This window comes from Perissodus microlepis, chromosome 23 (assembly GCF_051167445.1).
Source record: "Perissodus microlepis isolate ML-2025 ecotype Zambia chromosome 23, ASM5116744v1, whole genome shotgun sequence".
NCBI lineage: Eukaryota > Metazoa > Chordata > Actinopteri > Cichliformes > Cichlidae > Perissodus > Perissodus microlepis.
The window spans coordinates 12,083,345-12,105,518 of NC_140482.1; the positions used below are offsets into that span (position 1 = coordinate 12,083,345).

Here is a 22,174-nt window from a genome sequence, read left to right on the forward strand (position 1 = left end):
TCAAAGGAAGCAGTCACTAACCTGAAGGACTGTACTGTAGCCTGGAGGCAAATTGAGTTTACACACTTTACACATAAGCACCAGCTTTTATATCTAGTATGAGCATGCATGGGCTGTGAGGGGTGACCAAAACCTGTAACTCTCCCATCTTTATTGGTTTGTCCTTTCCACATACCCAGGAGATGGGGAAGCACACCCTTAATGGCCCTCACTTTATCATTAGTTAAGGAGTGAGTGCGGTTAACGGTGTGCTGACACAGGCAGGTAGCTCACAGTGTGCGAGATGGGAATATGGTTTTTGACAGAGGATGAAAAGGCAATAGAAAATTGCTGATTCCAGACAACATCCAGTGCAGCTTGAGAGCACAGCAACAAAAAGACCTCGACTGACTCATGACTTTGTCTGGAGCTCTTAAGGCTGTGCTGCACTTTGGAATTCCTCTCACAAAGCCAGACAGTGCTGTCCAGAGAAAAGTGTTTCACTAGATTGACAGTGGGCTATTACTTTACACTGTGTGTTAGTGAGTCCAGCACCCGGTGGAGGTTTATTACTGACCACAGCCACAGACAAACGGACTGAAAAATGCACCTTGAATTGGACTTAACTGCCTCATGTAATTGTTTCCTTGAACATTTGAGGTGATTGTGTTGAGTTGCACAAAAAGCCTGATAGAGATTGACATGAATGGTGTTGGTGCTGGTGACAAAGTGGATGTTAAGAGGTTAGGTAAGTGCTTTATACAACACGGCTCATTCACACCTAAGAACAGCGCCTTTCTTTCTACAACTTAGTGCTCTTCTATCCAATATTTACAACATAACCCTTATACTTAACCTGATAAATTGTTAAGACATTAAGAAAAGTGTGTTTTATGAATAATAATGACATGGCTTGCAGGTACCCTTTGGCGTATCTAATCTATGAAGTCAGTAAACATTTTCCTGGTGAGTTTCTGGTCTTATTGGAGTCTTTCTGAATGTAACATGCTGTTCGTTTTGTAAATTATGGTCTCCTTCAGAGTCAAAAAGGACTGTGAACCAGCAGTTCCACCTTGTGATTGACAATGCGCTACTGCATAAGCGTGGAGTGTCCCTTACTCCATCCATTCATCCATTACTGCCAGTTTCAGAACACCACGCTGATGGTGACGCCCAGAGTGTTGAGCTTGAGGCTGCACTAACCAATGGGTGACATTCAGTCTTGGGGGTTCAATTCAATTCAATTTTATTTAAACAATGCCAAATCACAACAAAAGTTACCTCAAGGAACTTTATATTGTAAGGTAGACCCTACAATAATACATACAGAGAAAAACCCAACAATCATATGACCCCCTATGAGCAAGCACTTTGGTGACAGTGGGAAGGAAAAACTCCCTTTTAACAGGAAGAAACCTCCAGCAGAACCAGGCTCATGGCCATCTGCTGCGACCGGTTGGGGTGAGAGAAGGAAGACAGGATAAAAGACATGCTGTGGAAGAGAGACAGGGATTAATAACAAGTATGATTTGTGGCAGAGAGGTCTATGAACACATAGTGAGTGAAAAAGGACATTGAAGAAGAAATACTCAATGCATCATGGGAATCCCCCAGCAGCCTAAAAATGATTGCTTCCAAGGCAGGGACCATGTTTGAGATCATTCATAGTGAGTTGCTGTTTTCATCTTTGGTGCATCAAGTCAAAGATAAAATTAAGTAAAAACAAATACACAAATAAGATGGAGTCGATTAATTATTAATTAATTAATCAGTGAAAATCTGTTGCCATCTGCATACACAGAAATTCACATTAACTACAGTATTTATATTCAGAGTTCAGCAAGAACTTCATAGATTTGAAACCGAAATTCCTCCATCAATATTAATGTTTTAAGTCCAAAATGACACAGGTGCTCAGCAACCTTGCTTTATAGGAATACAGGAATATCACAGGAATGCAAATAGCTGGCAACCAGTTGAGTTGGGCTCTTTATTTTTGCAGATGTGCTCTTTGGTGCAAACTGTTGCAAACCAATACAAAGTCTTGCCAATCTTTCTACATTTAAAAAGTCAATGGCAGTTATTTGCAGATCTTTTCCAGTCTGTCTGAGAATGATTGCAGTCATTCTGAGTGAGACTACAAGCAGTGGGAGACAGGTTGCTTCCCACCAAGCATTGCTGCAAGCTCTGCAGTCACCTTGCCATCGAAATTGGACACCGCAACTACTTCCACTTGGTTACTGAATGTGAAAAAATTCAATGCAATTGCCAGGCAACCACCAGGATTTTGTGACTGAGTCATTAAACATGGTGCTAACTGAGAGTGCTTCTGTATTACCTCTATATTAGTACAGGGATTTATGCAGATATGTGGACATAAGCATAAGGTGAGCTGGTTACCACTGTTATGCCTGTGTGGGTTTTGTCCAGATCATCCAGCTTCCTCCCACAGTCCAAAGACATGCAGTTAGTTGGGTTAGGTTAATTGGTGATCTTAAATTGACCATATGTCTGAATGGGAGGGCCAAGGGTCGTCTGGCTCTGTTAGCCCTGTGACAAACTGGTGATCTGTCTTGAGTGTGCCCCCCTCTCGCCCTACGGCAAACAACACGGGTTGTTGGGGGCTAGAAGAAAATGGATGTTAAGTGGCTAACCGCTAGTTAGCTTTGAACATCGCCTGTGTAACATCACCATGTGACCTCTAGTATCATAGGTGATGTGGCAGGCTAACATAAAAGTAATGTGACAACAGTGTAACTAAAGTACTTCCTAGAGTAGTAAACAAGTAAATTAATGCATTTTTTATTCTAAATGCAATGTGTAATTTAGTTGCTGCTGGCCAAATAAAAATCTCATATTTTAATATGCGCAGGAGCCCCGTCGAGCCTAGACGCTGTAACAAATGATCCTGTGGGAGACGTACTGACAGCCAAGTTCTGCATGGCTCCACATGCCTCATCACCACTCACACACAAGTGCGTGCTGGTCCCAGGGTAAACTCCCACTGCATATCCCGTCAGCTCAGAGAAAGTGTCAATCAGCTCATCCAAGTCAGCTAAAGGGATGTGTCTACGCCAGCAAATACTGCCTGTCCTTGTCCTTCGCTACTTCTGACAGTAAATAATGCCCCTCTGGCCAGGATAGCTCTTTCATTCTGATTATTACACTTTATCATGCAAGGGAGAGGATTTTGCTGAACAAGTGAATACGGTTTCTTCACATCATCCCACCTGGGAAAGGTCCAGTACAAACATTTTTTTTCAAGGTAATTCTCAGAAATTCAGCAAGCCAAACCTTAAAAGGACTAAAGTCAAAGTGAAAATGAGTTTACGGTGCTTCCATTGGACACCAGAGCTCTGTCTTCAGAAATAAAACCTACTGACACTCTGTCATTTGTCATCCTAATGAATGCAAATGACCACCAAAGCACAATTATCATCACACCGAGACCCATTAAAATCAACAAAAGTGAGTGGTTTTATTTCATTTGTGAGTACAGTGGTTCCCTGCTTCCTGTTTATCTCTGACGAGCAGCATGTGCTGAACATAAAAGCAGCTGCAATGTGGCAGCTATCATGAATATCATGAAAACTTTTCAAGGTAACAGACAGACACACACATTAGTGTCACATTACAAGGCGAAGCAGATCAGTATTGCTGTTATAAATACTGCCTTGGTTCTGTTAACTGTTGATTTGCTGCCATCTTGTGCTGAGATTTAAAAAAGATAATTTGAATTTCACCATGTCGAAATGTTGTACGCTTTGCAAAATCTCCGCTCCACATCCAGACTGATCTTGTGATTGGATCGGAGACTATGCAATTACGTGGGCTGCAAAGAAATGCCTGGATGAGATGTGGAGTGAGAGGAAATGTCTGTTAAAAATTTGGTTAGCTGATGCTGATTTAAGAGTCTTTGATACAGTGCATCTAAGAATATAGAGCGGGTGACGTAATAAAATAAAGACGTAATAAAAAAGTGTTGTGTATTCACTGATTTTGATTTGGAATTATTCATTCTCATTCAGCACAGATACAGGTATGATTTACTCCTCTGTCTTCTTTAGTGTTTGCCCAGTTATAGACCTGAACATCAGCGTAACAAGTTAAGAAAATGCACTCAGCAAGGCCGAGCTTCTGACAAAGAAAGAAGAATAGAAACTCTGTAGAATTAAACAACAAGCATAAAGCAAATGTTCTTGTATGGACAAGAAGTAATCGTAGACAATTTTCACTCACTGACGGAGACAACTGCAAACTTCCCACTAGATGGCACTCAATGCACACAGAGCATACATACGTGTAGAAGAAGAGGAGGGCGTTACGGAAGTCGTGCGGGATTCATTTGTCCCTCCTGAGTTTCTGTCGTTGTTTTGTAAAAGCATACAGTACGTGCAAGTCGACAGGTACGGAACAGTGTGTACTTTTCCTGCTTTACTCCCAACAACACAATAACATTTGTTTTCTTATTATGAACACGAAGGCGCTCGTGCTTTGCACTGCGCAGTGGTCTTTTTAGGGTCACGTGAAAACAGGAAGTGCTTTAGATGAACTCTTATTTAAAAAAAAGAAAGTGATAAGAGTAGATATCAGCTGACCGAACGACTCTCCTTGTGATAGCAGGTGCTAAAGCTGGCTGTGTTGTCAGCTAGCTGATAGTTGAACTTGAGGTATTTTAGAGGAATATTGTCTGTGTAGATTAATGTGTGAAATAAGTGTATTGGTCACATTTGTTTCCGCATGGGGGACACATGCAGTTATTGCATCATACAAGCTATTTTAACTCGGCTGGTTAGCAAAGCTAACATCTGGGAGTTTTAATGTTTTCTGCTGGGAATAACAGTTTCTGTCTTCTTGTTACTCTTTCATCAAACAGGTTCAAGGATAAAAGGCGAGGGAAACTAAGCACAATGTCTAATGTAAGTGACCATTTTCGTCATGCTAATGTTATGGCTCATGCTAATGTTATGGGGACTGCTATTCACTTAGGCCAGAGTAGATTTTAAAGAATGTCTGATTGTCCAAGAAATGACTTTAAATCATTTTAAAACGCTGCACAATGATTTTGAAATCATTGAAACCAGTTACAGGCAGTACTAGCTGTTGGCCCATTCAGGCCAGTAACATTTTTATTCACCACTCAGTCTGAAACCACTCGTCGCTAATGAGTAATTTGGGTTTTTGTTTTTTTTATAGGCATTATTTATTAAAAGGTCAAAACTTAATCAAACCACATGTTCAAATTGTGTAAATGCTAAAGAGAACAATATGTTTTTATCTGTTTCCAGCCAGAATAAAAACAACATAAAAATAAAAGATTAAGGGAACGCTAACTCATATGAAGCAATCAGCTGTCCTGATTGGTGGAGGGAGGCTGTTTCACAGTTTGGCCACCGCTACCTCAAAAGCACAATCATCTCTGGTTTTATAATCTGAGCGAGAGACAGTTAGGAGACCTCGGTTAGAAGATTGGAGAGGTCAGCTGGAGTGATAAGGTCTTAGAAGCTATGTTATATAGGAAGCTCATGTCCATGTGTTGAACTGTATCATCCTTCTCCTCTTTATGAGATCAATTCCAAAAAGATTTGAAAAGTTTTAGTCTGATCACAGGAAAGTATTAAATTCCTCAATACTCCAACGTATTAGATGCATCTGGCTCTTTATTTCCAGAGAACCAGAACTAAATGGCAGCATCCAGTTTGTCCTAAATAAAACATACAGTAAAAGTATGAAGCTGCAGACAGTCCACCGTGGGCAGGGCTGTTCCTGTTTCATGTATCTGTCTGTTAACACATGATGTCGTCTGTCTGCAGGTGCTGTGTGGTCAAAGCAGGGCGGTCCTGTCGCGTGCTGCTGGCTGTCGAGCTTTAGCTTCTCTCAGGGCTGGAACAACCAGAACCTTCTCTGCTGCGAGCTCAGATGAGCCTTACATAGCGGTATCACACACAGACTCAGGTGAGTCGAACAGGAAAGGACGTCAGGCAGTGTTGCAATGCAATTTTCAGTAGTAAACTGTTTAGCACCTGTGGCAGCAAACGCTGACAAATCATCTTTGTCACGTCACTCCAGGCCCAAGGACCGTGTGGCCTGATGAGAACATGGGACCATTTGGACCACAGGACCAGCGCTTCCAGTTGCCTGGTAACGCTGGGTTTGACTGCCACCTGGAGGGCATGGAGGACCAAAAGAAGGCGCCGGTCCACAAGACGGTGCCTGATGTGCTGACGGTTCCAAGCAGCACAGAGAGACACCAGTTCATACTGGCCCAGTTTGTCAACGAGTTCCATGTAAGATTTTTGAATAGTTACATTATGAGCTGTAACGCAGTCAGAGCTTTTAGGACTACAGTTCAGAGCAGCAGAGAGAACAAATTAAAGTCAGTGTCTTTGATTTATTTTAAATGTCAGTGAGCTGCTGTGGCTCATTGGTTTCAGGAGAAACACAGATGTCAGTAACACTTCATTGTAAGATTCCAAGTGTGACAATTAACAATAAATAAATAAAAATTGAAAAAATAAGCCAGAGCTACATTTTTACCACTTTGGTCTGAGAGGGTGTGTGATTGTTTGTTTTTCAGGGAAAGCTGGGGCCTATTTCTACGAGAGTAAGCAAAGCTGAGCAGTACTTTAATCAGACAGAAACAGACTGCGCCATAAACTCCTGCCCAGAGCTGCTGAGGAAAGGTAAGAGAGATTCACCCAGCATTACCTTCGCTGACTGTGAATGTGGGCAACACAAGCCAAAATGATATCTGGATATTTAAGGAGAATTTACAATAACAATATTTCTGATGATATAGAAGAAAAAATACTGAATATTGTGGTCATAAATATTTTGTACTTGTAAATCAGACTGTGTAGTTTTGTAACCTTGCAAACCAAAATATCTAAAAGATTGATGTTTGTGCATCTATAGATGAGAATTTGCGTCTGTGTATTTAAAAGAAAAAAAGAAAAAAAAGATTATACACATATAAGGGAAACTACTAATTTAACATTTTTAGATATTTTGGTTTGTAAGGTTACAAAACTCAGTTCACAACTACAACAAACAGAATGGTTTGAGGCATGTCATACAGAGATGAAAAGAGTTATAATTGGCTTTATTAACATACGTGCGCCTCTGTGTCTCAGATCTGGAGCAGTTGTTTCCTTCGGCGCCCACAGTTTCCATCACAGTGGTGACGGTCACGCAGACGAGCGGTCGGTCAGAGGACAAGGAGACAGAGCTGGATAGAGACCAGCTGCTAAGTAAAGTAAGTCCTCGTGTGTTGCCCATTACAGACTTCAGAGGTTGTAGCAGTTGGTGACTGTGACTTTGTACTAACTGCAGTTTGTGAGCGGGGCAAAGGAGATGTGTTTCGCTTTGTGGACTGCAGGATACTGGGCAGACTTCATTGACCCAACAACGGGAGCAGCAGTGAGTAATTCTGTGTTCACTGTGCCTGTTCTTTACTGTCTCAATCTGCAATCTAAGCTCACAAAGCACATACTTATTCTATGAATGAAGCTTACGTTAGTTTAATTTTCTTTGATAGAAAAAATGTTATATTGAACTAGTTGTCTGTTAGGTGGGAAAAGCCCAAACACAATATGATGTGAAACCACACATGCTTATAAACCTTTTGGAGTGTTTGGAAAATCTGGAAAAATGTATTTTCCCTTGTAACATTTCTAGAGATTTTTCCCATTAAACTTCCTGTCAACTCAAATTCTGGTAGTTCAGCTGTGAAAACTGAGGACAACAAACAGAACAATATTGTTTTAATAATGGAATTTTCCCCCTTTCCTCAACAGTTCTTTGCGTCTCCATTGGGCGAAACCACACTGCGAACAGACAGTGAGCTGGGACATCGGGGCTTTCACATCGAGGTGTCGAGCTCCTGCACAGTCATCCGCCATATCCTCAGGGGGACTCCTTTGTTTGTGGGGACTATTTTCACCAACGCACCTGTTCAAAGTGCTGCTATTGCTAAACTTCAAGGATTTTCAGACGCACTGAATGATGAGGAATAAACTTTTTCTTTTTTTAAAAAAATAGAATAGAATCAAATTCAAACAGAAGGGTTCTGTTTATGGTTTGGAGAAGCTGCTAACGTTTCCTGTTATGGAGCTGGTTTGTATCAATGGGAAGTTGTGTAATGTTGTAACACAAAGCATCTGTGCAGACCTTGGTGTTGCTAAGGATCTAACTGACACTCTAATGCAGACGTCAGTGCTGTGTCTGACTGACAGAAGCGTTACCCTGCTCTGCATGCAGGGAGACACAATGTGATTCATCTGTAGACAATGTTCATATTTTACAGTTTGAGTATTTATGAAATACTGCGACAGATGTTCTACAGCTGTTGGTGCTAACTACCAGGAAAATCTTTCCGTTTCAAACACCTTAACATGTTAGCGGCTCATATTCTTTTTACAGCAGCATGTACAGTGTTGGTTTTCTCTGATCTGTTGCGCACAGTGTAAAGAAACGATGGAGAAATATTATAGTTTCAGAAGATTTCAATTTATTATGGGAACAACTCCCAAAATACACACTGACCTGGATGAACATGGACACACTGCTTATTAAATTATATTTATGTACTTCAGCTTTTTTGTGACTGGCTGTGTCTTGCAAACAGGTTTGAACAGCAAGTGGGTGGAGCTTCAGTGCTGTCAACCAGTGCTCTGATGACCATATTAGGGAGTCCTGAGAGCTTGAAAAAGGAAGGCAACTGGACTTTGATGTCTTCTCTTATTATTATTTAAGTCTATAATGATCTGGATGACTGAGAACCTTCAATAGATACCATATTAGGAATAGTCAGCATCATCACGCAGAGCCAGGAGTAGAAGACATCTGAGACAGAGTGTTTAGGTCATTGTGAAGCCTGAGCTTTTGACTCAGAGATGTTTATTATGAGCTATATACAAAGTAACATTATAAATATAACAGAAAACATAGAAATGCAGATCGACTATTTAAAAAAAAGTGGAAAAGAAGAAAGGAAACCAAAGTTGAATCAGTTGTCTTACATATAAAAATGTCTTTAAACCTTCAGTTACTGAAACACGCAGCCAAGACAGGTCCCAGTTCTGCCGCTACACATACCAGCTGTTCTCTTTCTACGTGTTTTCTTATATGATGTCTCAAACACGTCCAGCTGTGAAGATGACAACAATGATGGCGATGATGATGTAGCACAACGCTCTAGAGTGAAGACTCCCGCTCAAACTAACCAAAGGAGAAATGGAGGAGAAAATGGCACTGCTGTCATTTCTGGGCACCAACACGTTGCAGATGTTCCCCTCACAGCAGGAAGAGCACACCTGAGGGACGAGAGGAAAGCCTATCACGTTAAGGTTGAGGAGACATCTGAAGGCAGAGCTCTCCACGTACCTGGTAGCCAGTATCGGCAACGTCAGCACAGCCAGTGAACAGACACTCCTCCAAGGTGGCACAGCGCTTGGTCACAGACACACTTTCCCCACTTCTATCCATCATGTGGAGGGTGGAGCAGTATTTAGTATCTGAGGGACAGTAAAATTCCCTTCATGTGACCAGTTATGTCTTAATAACTTGACAGATTCACAGGCAGCCCCAATATGAGGAGTACAAAGTTTAAAACTGCCAACAAATATTTAAATATAGAAAGATAAGAACTACCAAACGGTACTCTTCAGTGCATGACACTTTCAGCTTTTGGTGATCACAGTTTGTTTAGAGAGTTGGATGGCAGGTAGATGATTTTCAGATTCCACAGTGGGCTCTGGCCCTACTGAGTTTGGGAAAACGTGTTTCCATCAACTCTGTCTCACTGCACATTAAGAATGTGTTCCAGTTGCCAAGCAGATGTAGATCCCCGTGAAGTCGACCGAACATGCGAAGTAAGGAAGCAAAGTTCCTCTGATGAAAGATAACCGTGGGAACATCTGTTCATCACTACGTTCTACACCGATGAGCAAGATTAGCCATCAGTCGTCACACCTTGCTGAAGTGCTGGCAAAAAGGGCCATGCAAATGAGATTTTGGAGCGGGGGGGGCTAGCATCTCCCTCCACTCACCTCCAAAACCACCTGCAGCAAATGGTTTGCTGCAGGTGGTTCTGCTGTAGGCCACTTCCGCTTAAAAGGGAGTTCTTCCTTCCTACCATCGCCAAATCTCATAGATTGTCTGATCATTGGGTTATCGCTCTAATATTATACCTTTCTACATAAAGAGCCCTGAGATGACTGCTGTTGTGTGCTGATGCTTTACAATTAAAAATGAAATTATGTTTATATTTTCATTGTAATATCGCATATCTTATATATAGTTTTTATAACACATCATTAATATCTTGAGCTATAACATTGCACATTTATTGAGTAGTGATGCATTAATTAATCATCAAGGTAGGATAACTGTGTAAGAATATGTTTTGTTTTTTATAAATGATTTTTAATTAATTTAAATTATAAATTAATTACTAAATTATTATAAATATTTTTCATATCAATCTATATTATTTATTTTAATCGTTTTGTTGATGTTCTTTGTAGCGCATTCCTAAAGAAACACGTTTCTCAAGAGAAGTCACTTGAACTGACATCTCCTTCAGCAGGCAGCCACAGATGAATCAAAAGCTGACGTACCCTTTGGACAGTACACGTCCGGGGCCCAGCGGTTGCAGTCGTAGTTATCTACAGCATCTTGGCATGTGAAGCACTTGAATCCGCCAGGGTAAGGTGTAGCTGTGGAGACACAACTGTATTCAGTTTTAAGTTCAATAAGTGAAGAAGGTGTGTTTTCATTCCTGTCCTGTGTGTAATATCATTCCTGCAGAAAGGGACCTTCATTCATCAACCTTCTGGGTTGTTTTTTTTTAAATTAGCTCATTCAATCACTGTACACTTTCACTGTGTTTCTGGATGATTTCAGAATCATTATAACGGAGACGAATGTCCTAAAATTCGACCACCCCTATGTGTGAATACAAAGTGACAAAACTGCTTTTTTTGGTCATTAGTAACACAAAACCCACTGGTCTACAATGCTTTGTATACCACAGTGGGGAACATGTAAATTATGCATATATTACTAACTGTGTTAATAACTGTGACTGTCATCTGACTGTTACTTTAGAAAGGGCAGTGGCATTAGCATAGGTGCACTTTCTTGGTAAATACATTGGACACTTAATGATTTAAAATAAAACAAGCTGTTGTCCAGTTTTTTGTTTATTCTAGGCAGAAATTTCTGTCTATTGAGAAAAATCTACCAAAACTACTAAATTAAAACAAATCATGTTACTGTCTAACATGTTTCTCATTAAAGTAAGACACTTTAGCGTTTTTACTGGATATTTATATTTTAGCACATTTCATATATTAATTTAAATATTTGTATTTTGACTTTTAACTATTAGTCCTTTAATTCATTCAGTGTGTGAATAAACATGTATAGCATATCACAGTTGTTTTGTTCCTTTCACATCCTTATACAGTCCCTACTTTTATGCAAATCAGAGATGGATAAGCAGAAAATGTAAAAACTTCCTGATTGAGATGAAATGACCCATGTGTATACATTTATATGGATCATTTTAACCGCATTTTGAAATAATAATAAGAGTTGTAAAGTGCAGAATCAGAATATACAGGTGACCTAACGAGTGAAAGGTGTTTTAAGCTAGGGAAAAATCATTGGTAATGGAAATTCAGCTCAGGTGAACCTCTCAGTTTGTTGTCTCTATTCATGTGAGTCCTGCAGCTCATTTTTACATGAAGGCTCTGGCAGGTACACAGAAACTATACAAACAAGCTTCTGGTTGTGAAACTTTGGGTTAATTAACAATATGTCATTTGGTCAATCACCTTCTGATTTTCTGCTTATTTAACAATTATACTGATAACTAAAAAAGAAGCAATAAATCTGTAGCCTGTGTCATAGATCAGCGGTCTCCAACCTTTTTTGCGCCACGGACCGGTTTATGCCCAACAATATTTTCATGGACCGGCCTTTAAGGTGTCGCGGATAAATACAACAAAATAAAACTAGTACCGGTACCGAAAAAAAGATTTATTCATAACACACGTGAAAAGACCCAGGAAAGCCGAGTTAACGATAAAAAAGATAACAAAATAACGCTGAAAACCGATAAAAACCCTGAAAACCAGACATTTCACACCTGAGCCTCAACTCTCGCGGCCCGGTACCAAACGACTCACGGACCGGTACCGGTCCAAGGCCCGGGGGTTGGGGACCGCTGTCATAGATACTCTCCAAAGATTTGTTTTCCAGAATCTATGGATACTCATCAGTCTACTCCACATCTCTGACTCAGGGATCAAACAAGGATCTGTCTGAGGGCCAGCCACTAACAACACTAACAAAGCCTGTTATTCTCAACAAAGACACAAACCAATTGCTTTGATGATCATGAACCACATCCTTGTGTAATGAGTTTCCAAGATTTTTTTCAGGAATTTTGAAAAGGGATTCATCAGTGTTATTTCCAAGAATTAATTCCAAATAAAGATGAAATACATTTGATCTTTTAAAGGTGCAAGTTAAATAGCAGAACTGTAAATTGTAACTGGAATAAGTTCACTTAATATATGTTAGTGTTTTAAGAACACACATTTCAATCAGTGTAATCTATGTTATAACAGCCCTAATCTGTTGCTTTTGTTTGTCAGAACCAGCTTACAATCAGAGAAGGATGCCAACTATACTTTTATATATTTATATTTTAACATATTGTAATAAACTGTTGTTTTGGCAGCTACAACTGATTTAAATACAAAACGAAACTTTCCATTAAGTTTCATTTGTGCATGTGTTGCATTTAAATGCTTCTGTACTCACTCGTTATTCATTCAGTTAACATGACTTTTGTACCTTTGTAACATTTATTTATTTAAATAAAACAACAGTTTTGTTTTCGACACCGTGCTTGCTTTCTGCTTTTCTTGCAGCTTGTTTCTGATAGATATTATTAAAATGTTCCATTCAAGTTCAGTGCACGCTATTTAAAAACAATGTCGCTAATGTTATTCAGTCATATTCAGTATCAAACCTTTAAACAAATTGAGATGTAAAATAGTACTCTTATACTCCTACTTGAGGGGTGCAGCAGGATGATATCCTTCATGGTGAAGTCCCGTGACTGCGCAGTTTTCACCCAGTCAGTGATGGTGGTCAGCAGCAGGACCCAGGCCACTGTTGGCCAGGCCTCCATTATTGGACCAGAGTGTCTTCATGCACTTAGGCCTGTTGAACATGAGTGGATTAAAATGACAATATTAGAGAATCTTAAACGGATAAAGAATGTAAACACTCAGCCTCCCTGAGCTTTTTTCAAAGATACTACAGAGTCTTTTTAATGCACTGTTTTTTTTAGTGTACAAGAAAGCATGATTAAACCACAGTTGAACTCAACGAAACATCAACAAAAGGCTTCAAGTGGCTAATAATAGAGCCAATAAGTCTATAAACGTGACCACCTGTGTTCCTTCTCATGCTGTGAGCCTGCTTCATTAATCAAATGTCAAAGGAACTCTACGAGCCAGCTTTAAGCCTCAGCATCCCTTTCTGGATTTAACAGATAATGACAGTGCTGATATTTTCATATTTTACTCAAGAAACTGAACGCTGGTCATGTAAACCTATATTAATGCTCATTATTTTAATGCCAATCAATAAAACTCTCTAGAAACTATTCTTGAACTAATCTGAAGGTAATATGAAGTTTATAGGTCTGTAGCAATTGACCCTGCAGAAAGTTGGTATCCTCTGTGGACTATGCACCCCAGCATCCACTGACCAGCATCACCACCTGCAGGAGCCACCATAGAGGTCAAGTGTAGTGCATATTAGCTGGAATGGGAGAGGACCTGGTGGGCCGATCCCTGACTGTTGAAATTAGCTCTATTGACACAAAATGTCACCTGTCTCGTGGAGAAGGAGACTGAGCTAGTGGTTGAGGTTATTGGAATCAATCTCCTGGAAAGGGGCTGGCCTCCCTCCAGTCTGGGGTTGCCCTTGGTGAGAGATTGCGGGCAGGGGTAGGTAGGTATACTTGTATCCCCCATTGGAGTACTTTCTATACGTTGGGGTTCTCCCCGTGGAAGAGAGTTGTCCCTGACTATTACTTCAGCTTATGCACCAAATTATACTTCAGAGGTACACACAGCCTTCCTGTAATCACTGAAAAAAAAGAGTATGGTTTGGGTAACCTGTGGGACTCCAGAGGAAGCTGACAGGTACCAGCTGGCAGATTGCAGCTTATGTAGTAGCTGAAACAAAAAGTCTGGTGTGGGGGAAGTTTGGTGAGCTCGTGGAACAAGACTTTTGGTCAGCGTTGAAATGATTCTGGCAAACCACCAGATGACACAAGAGGGAAAAGTGGTGCTCTATCTATCTATAGGGGTGCTGCTGACTTCAGCTGAGGGTACAGTTGGAATTCTTCAAGGATCCCCTCAATCCCAGTGACAATGCTTAGAGAAAGCAGATTCTGGGGATGATGGGGACAACTTGCCCATTACTAGGAGTGAGGTCATTGAAGCAGGTAAACAACTACTTGGTGGCAGGACCAGTGGGGTGGGTTCCTTAAGCCTTTGGACGTTATGGGGCTTTCTTGGTTGACATCCCCCTGCTACATCACATACAGATCTGGGGCAGTGCCTCTGAACTGGCAGACTGGGGTGGATGTTCCCATCTTTAAAAAGGTTGACCAGAGGGTGAACTCAAATTGCAGGAGGATCACACTACTCAGACTCCAAAGGAAGATGCACGTCAACGTACAAGAGAGGAGACTATGTCCTGAACCTTGGATTCAGGCGGAACAAAGCAGTTTTCTTCCTGGTCATGGACCTCTGGACTCTTTGGGTTGTGTTGGAATTTCCCAGTCAGTCTACATGTGCTTTGTGGACTTGGAGACTGTATTCAGTCACATGTGTAAATGCTGTTAAATAATGTTCTGTGTAGAGTTCATGATGTGGATGATTGATTTATAATGGATTACATAATTTCATGAATATATATAGTTAGTGTTAAAAATATCTTTATTTGAAATGTACATGTGTAAAGTGTAAGAGCTGGTGTCTCATGAGAATACCCTTAACGAGAGTACGCGAGACCTTTCGTAGACTGCGAGGGAGCAGATGTCTCTCATGAAGCGTGTTAAGCTAAAGGTTTATTAAAAGAAAAGCAGCACAAGGACTTAAGGACCTCTTTTCAGGACAAACAGTCAGTGAAGTAGTTGTCATTTGAGAAATGTTTTTATTTGTGTTTGGACTTAATATGTGTACTGTAAAGTTGCTAACTGGTTTGTACTGTTCACTCGTGACCAGTTCTCATGGCGTATTGGCGTACTGGTGTACTGGTGATGGTGAAGCTGAGGAGGAGAGAAAGCCCAAGTAATAAACGCCCGTTTCAAAGAACCGACCAGTGTCTGTGTCGTGAAGAGAGCTACAACATGCAGCTTCAGGAGCATGGAGTATCTGGCTTGTTGCTACTAGCCATTCAGCCCCCGCTCAACCGCAGTGATAGTTTGGTCCACATTGCCAACAATAAGTCAGAGTCATTGTAGTAAAGCTATTTATTTTGCTATAATTAAAGCCTCATAGAGGATTTTGAGATTGTATTGATATTATATCTCAATCCTGAGCTTTCAGTTAGAGTCCAGTCAGAACACTCCCTCTTTTTAGATTCACTGAGACGTCAATCAATGAATTACACACCAGATGACCTGGTTTTATCCCTGACTTTTATGTTTTATCCCCAGGCACTGTGCCAGACTGTGGGGCTGTAAATGCTTGTTTTCTTTGCATTATGCATGCCCCAGTAAAATGGATCCACATCTTTACTTTGGTCCAAACACCCATAATGTAAAGTGCTACAAGAACACACTTGTTTTACTTCCAGCACAAAGACATGATTATAAGTCATAAGACCTGAAACTAAAATAATTTCATTAAAAGGAAGCTTAGTAACTGATTGACCACATACATTTTCAGGCTAAAATGTTAATTTTCAATGAGTCCAGGTTCTCAAATGTGAAAATGAATGCCACAGTGTCTAAGTGGTAGTTAATATTCAGGATTAAAATAATTAAAACCTCCTCTCTAGATTTGCATGTCTTTTCAGCATGTGAGAAACTAATAAACACACGAAAACACAAAAAGGTCTGTAAATCAGGCTTAATAACAGGATTAATCTAAAGCCTTCACAGCGGTCTCCTAGTCTTCAGAGAGGTCTCCTCCTATTGCATTCATCAAGCTCCTCGAAGCACAGTGCTACTGTATAGCTCTTAATCATACGCTGTATGCTGAAAGAAAAACTTGAGATTAGGTCTCAAACTTTGAGCTGTCTGAAGGATCCCTGGCTTTGCCTGCAGTAAAATCTGTTTTTAGGTCTGAGAGGAGAAGGCAGGAGTGCAGGGATTACATACAAAGGCTCCCTGTTATAACTGGGGGGGTGGAGAGGGTTCAATCAGCACCAACCAACTCCTTCGGGTCCCAGTTAAAAGGCTGTAGAAGGCTAAAAGAATCTGAAGGAGAGTCTGTCAAGACAACAGGGGATGAAGTTTAGAGATAGTGTAAACTGTAGATTGTTATCTGTTTAGTTACACATCTGGATGCATCCACACATTACAAAAAACTAATGTGATGCAGATATATAAGCTAAATTGAAAGAAATGGCTCGGAGTTTAAGATGAATCTTATGAATATATATTACTTGACATGCACTAATGAAACAAGCGACAGACCCAAACTGTCGTATGGACATCATGAAGTTCATGATTAGAATTATTTGCACTTCATTTTTGGCATAAAAGAAAGTAATGTGCAGAAACATGTGCAACTTGTTACATCTTAGAAGAGAAGATGTGGAGGCAAATATGATGAAAGACTAATTAGTGACAGAACACAACTGGAAACTACAATATGTCACATAAAAAAGTTCAAAACAAAAAAGAGCAAAACATTAATTGATCTAATAATAATGGCGGCTCCAGTGGTTCCAAACCATTTCAGTTAACTATACCTCCACAGCTATGTCAAATAAACTCAAATATCACCTCACTGATGATGAGATTATTTCAGTGTAATTTAACCTGATTTTTTTTTAAATTGAACAATGTTTAATTTTGCTGTGATATTTACAGTACAATCGAACTTGAATGCAGGGTTGGTTAAATTATGTACTTTTGTAGTACAGCCATTTCAACATCATCATAATTTATCTGTGTGGTCACTGTATTAGCTTTTTACATGTATCATTTGGCCATTATTTTGAGCAATTTTATTTAACCACCTGTCCCCTACAGCTATGTAGCTAGCTTAAATGTTAAATGTTAATCCAATAATGTTAGCTTGATACTGGATATTCATTATACATAGATTTTTTTGATTATTATTATTTTCAACTACTATTTCAACTACTAAGTTTAGACATGAACTAATAGTATATAATAGTGTAACCCATATATAAATATAAATTATTTATTTTAACCATTATCTGTGCTGATGGCTAATTATTAGCCATTATGGCAACCATTATCCAGTGCCAAATTATCATAATGAAATGTATATTAAGTTTTTATTGCAATTTTTAGCAAATAACTACAACCTTATTTACGGTAAATAGCTTTTAGCCAAATATCTTAACTGCTATGAAATTTTAGCTAACTATTGAAACTGAACAGTCTCAGCAGGTTTCCCTGAATATTATCATTATCATTTTAGCTAATTTAACACTTTTCCCATTACATTTTAAACTTCAGCTAACGTTTTTTCTTGTTTTAGCTATTATATTTCCAAAATCATAATGTTCTAGTGTTGCACTTGACTCAGAATGTCTTCATTTCCTTCAGTTTACACCCAGAAAAACTCAGTTGTTGAGCTAATAGATCTAATTTAGTAAAATCCACTAACTCACCCAGCAGTCTGACCTGACAAAAATAGTTGGCTTATTGCTCCAAATTGGTCATGTGTTTCAAAAGAATACTTGATCAACATTTAGACCACCAGGGTTGACTTTGAAGTTCAGCAGCTCAGCTCTATTGACCAGACACATATGGCAGGGGCTTAACTTCTTTCATTCCCCTGATTTTCTCCCTATCTATACTCACGTCAGAGATAATTGACTGCATTCACAAAATTCTTGTTTCTCTTGTATAATTGGTTGGTTGAAATGTCATAAATATAAAGTCCCCTTCCCAAGCATTGCCATCTGGATTTACTGACACACTACATCACTGCGTGATTTTTGTGAGGTTCTTGCTTAGCTCATAAAACATCTGACATTTTAACATTGTTTAACATGACCAAAAAGGTCACAGTTGGCCAGACAATCTAAATGAATGTAGTCTCCTTACTGCCTATTTGTATTAGCTGATTCATTATGATACATAAATCAAGATAATATGACAAGCAGACATTCCTTAGAAGTACATGTGACCTGTGCTATATAACATTCATAACTGGATTATTATCTCTTGTTATCTCTAAAGCTGGTCCAACTTTAAACTGTAACCTATTGTGACCAAACTACAAAACTTGGCTTTAAAACCACAAAACAGTCGTGCTGAGAGGTCAAGTCTAAAGAACTGGACTTTGTAAGTGTGTATTTTAAATTTTCATCAACATTTGGGTAGCATAGCTTCCACACTATAAGGAAGGATTTAATTGAGTCCAATACAATATTTTTGCAATGTAGCTGCTCATATTTATATGTAAAATAGGGGTGTGAGACATGTAGGTCAGGACCAGAACTGACCCAAAAACTCCAGGTTTTGTTCTTTGGCACATCTACTTTGAAGGACATGCAATAAAAACATGTAGTATAAACTGTACTTTTTGAAAAGAAAGGCAGATTAAATATAGCTGTATTGGTTTGGCGACACTTCAGAATAAACTGGGTTATATGCGGCCCATGAACTCAAATGTAATGTTCTTATAGCTGTCAAAATTATTCAATCATTAAGCAGAATATAATGTAGATAATGTAGATAATACTTTACGGACTGTAGGCGCACTTCACACAAAGTCTACCACATTAAAAGCACCATGGTAACTTGTGTAGTCACAGTAAATTTACAACTTTTAACAAGGTACAAAGATTTACTGGGTTCCCACATAGTTCAGTTTAAAATCATATGCTGTCTCCACAACTATATTTGCTCTTCACTGAAGTGGTGAATATGAACTAAATCTCACGATCAAAAACATGACAGCATTTCATGAAATATCACATCTTCAATTCATCTAAACTTAACGCTTCTCAATTGCACTGATGCACACTGAATTGATTTAAACTTACATGTGTTAGTACAGCTTGACTCTACGACTTTATCGCAACACTATTTTAATAAGAACTTACCAGATTTAAATGCTCGATAGGACGCTCTCCATTCGGCGCGGATGAAGCTCAGAAACTAGTGAAGTGCAGCTCGGCGCGGCTGAGGAGGGGAGGGGGACGCTGCAACGTCACAGACATCGGCACTCCCACGAATAGAAATGGATCATACAAAAAACAATGTAGGCTCATGTTTTTTAATTCACCTTTTTTTCATGGCGGGGGTTTATATATTATATATAGCAATGCACTGATATACAAAAATTTCCCTTTATGATTTTTTTTAAATACGTATTTTGTTAGTTATCAAAATGTATTACTTTCATAAACGAATTAATAAGTACATGTATGCTATTTTTCTTATTTTTTCTTTTTTTCTTAATTTAATAAAATACTTTTTACAATGTTGCTGAAGTTTAAGTGAATGTGTTATTTTTGCCAGTTTTAGCCGCTACATCAGGTCATATAACCACTGTTTGTGAGTGGGAGGGGCAGCGTCCCGCCACCTCAGTGGAACTGCCCTCCTGGCCAAGAGGGAACAGAATGCCAGTAGAGGTGCCTCATTCCCACTGATGCCAAAGAGAGAAAGCAGGGGTCCAGGTGGCAGCATCACACTGAGAATCCTGGACAGGGTATGGAAAACCTTTGTCCAGAACTGGTCAAGTTGGGACAAGACCAGTATATATGGATCAGTGAGGCTTCAGCAGTTTTGCATCTATCACAATATGGAGTGATTTCAGGATAGATATGAGATAATCTGGATTTTGAGAAGTGGGCTCTATGCACCACTTTTAACTGGATTAAACAGTGGAGGGCACATAATGATGTTGTGTTGACATCTTAGCAGGGGCGAATTTCCAGGGGGGTTAGGGGGGTTATGACCCCCCCCAATAAAACTATGAATTATCTTGCATAAATAGGCTGTTGATTTTCTTTACTCATTTCAGTTATTACCAGCAAAATAGTTGCATGTTTAATCATCTGGGAATTTACCCAATTTATTTATTTAGACAGAGATCTTGACCCCCCCAATGTTCAGCACAAAGTTACACCGATGCATGTTAGCTTATGGAGGCACATGTTTTGTCATGTCTAAGTCTTCTGCCCATAATGTGCTGAGTTTGGATGAAGAGGTTTGTGTCAAGTTTAATATTTTATTGTAAAGCAGGGAGATCAGCCCTCTATTGGTTGGATTGAGTTGTAGGATAGTTTCTAATAGTGTAGCTCTGGTAGAGGGCTTGAGCCTGAAATCTGGGAATGAATAAAGTGCCTGACTTGCAAGTATCTGAAAAAGTGTGTTGGTGGTAGATTGTATTTATTAGCAAGTTGTTCAAATGATGCTAGTTTGTTGGCTATGAACAGGTCTTTAAAGCAAGTTATTCCACTTCTGTGCCACTCCACAAACCCACCGTCCTGGGTAGAAGGTTTAAAGAAATGGTTAGATGCAGTGGGGCTGAGAGGGGAGAAGTCACAGAGATGAAAGTATTTCTTATACTGGCCCCATATTTTCAGTGAGTGTTCAGAAGGTTCAGTTTATACCCGAAAGCTGACCAAATTGACCAAGCAGATTTAATGTAGATGGTAATGAAGTTGAAGGCTTAGAAATAAAAAGCAGGAGATCATCTGCATAAAGCGAGACCTTGTGTTCTATGGTATTTCTCCAAATGCCGTGTACTTCTTTGCAACTGTGAAACGCAATGACAAGGGGTTCTATGGCCAGATTAAAATCCAGGGGGCTGGGAGGACATCCCTGGCGTGTGCCTCTGTGAAGTTTGAATGGTTTTGACAATTGGACGTTAGTCTGTTTTGTAGCAGATAGCTGAGAGTAGAGCAGTTTAATTCATCCATAATTTTGCTCCAAAACCAAATCTGTGAACGACAGCAAAGAGATTGTCGAAGTCAACTCGATCAAAGGCTTCTTCAGTGTCCAGAGAGACAACATATTCATTAGCATCTGTAGAGCTGAAATAAACTATGTTAAATAGCCTTCTTACATTAAAACTGTGACTTTTAATGAAGCCTGTTTGGTCTTTTGAAATAATTGTTGGGAGAACCAATTGTAGTCTACGGGCAAGAATCTTGGCTAATATTGTAGCATCTGTCTAAAAGAGTCACATTCCATCGGATCTTTTCCTTTCTTTGCAATAAGTGTGGTACAGGCGTCATAAAATGACTGAGGAAGAGATCCTTGTTTAATGCAGTCAGTGAGGGTTATACTAAGCTGCGCAGACAGTAATGTAGTGCTCTGATGAAAAATTCTGATGGGAAACCATCCGGACCTGGACACTTGCCAGATTGCATTGAGGCTGTAGCTAAGGAAACTTCTGACTGAGAGGTAGAGTCATCCAGCCTTGTTTTAAGTTCTGGTGGAATTTCGGGAATGTTAAGTTTAGGTAGAAAGTCATTAATTGCATTGCAGCCAGTTTGTGACTCTGAGGTGTTAAAGTTCTGAGTAAAAATCCCTGAATACTTCATTAATGTTTTCATGATCTGTAACCATGTTGCCATCTTGTTGTCGAGCTTCAAGAATACTTTGCCTTGCCCTAGAACTGTTGAGAAGGCTTGCCAGTAATTGTTGGGGTCTGTCACCATGCATGTAGAATTTTGATTTGTCAAGCAAGAGCAAACGTTCAGTTGATTAAGTTGTGAGTGGGTCAAGTCTTGTTTTGAGTTCAACATGCTTTTTAAAATTTCGTGACTCTGTTTGAGAGCATACTGGTCATCAGCCTCCTTAATTTGTTGCATTGACTTATTTCATCCATAAGTGGACTGTTTTTCAGTTTTTGCTTAATAAGCAATAATCTGGCCTCTGATATAGGCCTTAAAGACACGTGATACAACAAGGCTGCAAGTATTAAGGGAGGAG

At 39.6% G+C, this 22,174-nt stretch overlaps 2 protein-coding genes across 5 annotated transcripts; one reads left to right on the forward strand and one right to left on the reverse strand.

Moving 5' to 3' along the window:
* The first annotated feature begins 4,285 nt into the window (after positions 1 to 4,285).
* On the forward strand, positions 4,286 to 8,572 carry mmadhca (metabolism of cobalamin associated Da). Of its 3 annotated transcripts, none has more exons than XM_084922246.1 (8): positions 4,286 to 4,385; positions 4,856 to 4,898; positions 5,793 to 5,934; positions 6,049 to 6,266; positions 6,557 to 6,662; positions 7,113 to 7,234; positions 7,312 to 7,398; positions 7,776 to 8,572. In XM_084922246.1, the coding sequence occupies exons 2-8, from the start codon at positions 4,890 to 4,892 to the stop codon at positions 7,992 to 7,994; spliced, it is 903 nt and encodes a 300-aa protein (XP_084778372.1). In that variant the 5' UTR covers positions 4,286 to 4,385; positions 4,856 to 4,889; the 3' UTR covers positions 7,995 to 8,572. The 3 variants fall into 3 exon arrangements, with proteins under 3 accessions (XP_084778372.1, XP_084778371.1, XP_084778373.1); XM_084922245.1 differs by lacking the exon at positions 4,286 to 4,385 and adding an exon at positions 4,438 to 4,649; XM_084922247.1 differs by lacking the exon at positions 4,286 to 4,385 and adding an exon at positions 4,438 to 4,602.
* A 61-nt stretch (positions 8,573 to 8,633) lies between these two features.
* lypd6 (LY6/PLAUR domain containing 6) lies at positions 8,634 to 19,396 on the reverse strand. Of its 2 annotated transcripts, none has more exons than XM_084922248.1 (5): positions 19,333 to 19,396; positions 13,069 to 13,218; positions 10,599 to 10,697; positions 9,364 to 9,494; positions 8,634 to 9,293 (listed from the first exon to the last, which is right to left on the reverse strand). In XM_084922248.1, the coding sequence occupies exons 2-5, from the start codon at positions 13,184 to 13,186 to the stop codon at positions 9,114 to 9,116; spliced, it is 528 nt and encodes a 175-aa protein (XP_084778374.1). In that variant the 5' UTR covers positions 13,187 to 13,218; positions 19,333 to 19,396; the 3' UTR covers positions 8,634 to 9,113. The 2 variants fall into 2 exon arrangements, with proteins under 2 accessions (XP_084778374.1, XP_084778375.1); XM_084922249.1 differs by having other exon boundaries at positions 9,109 to 9,313.
* Between the last annotated feature and the right edge of the window lie 2,778 nt (positions 19,397 to 22,174).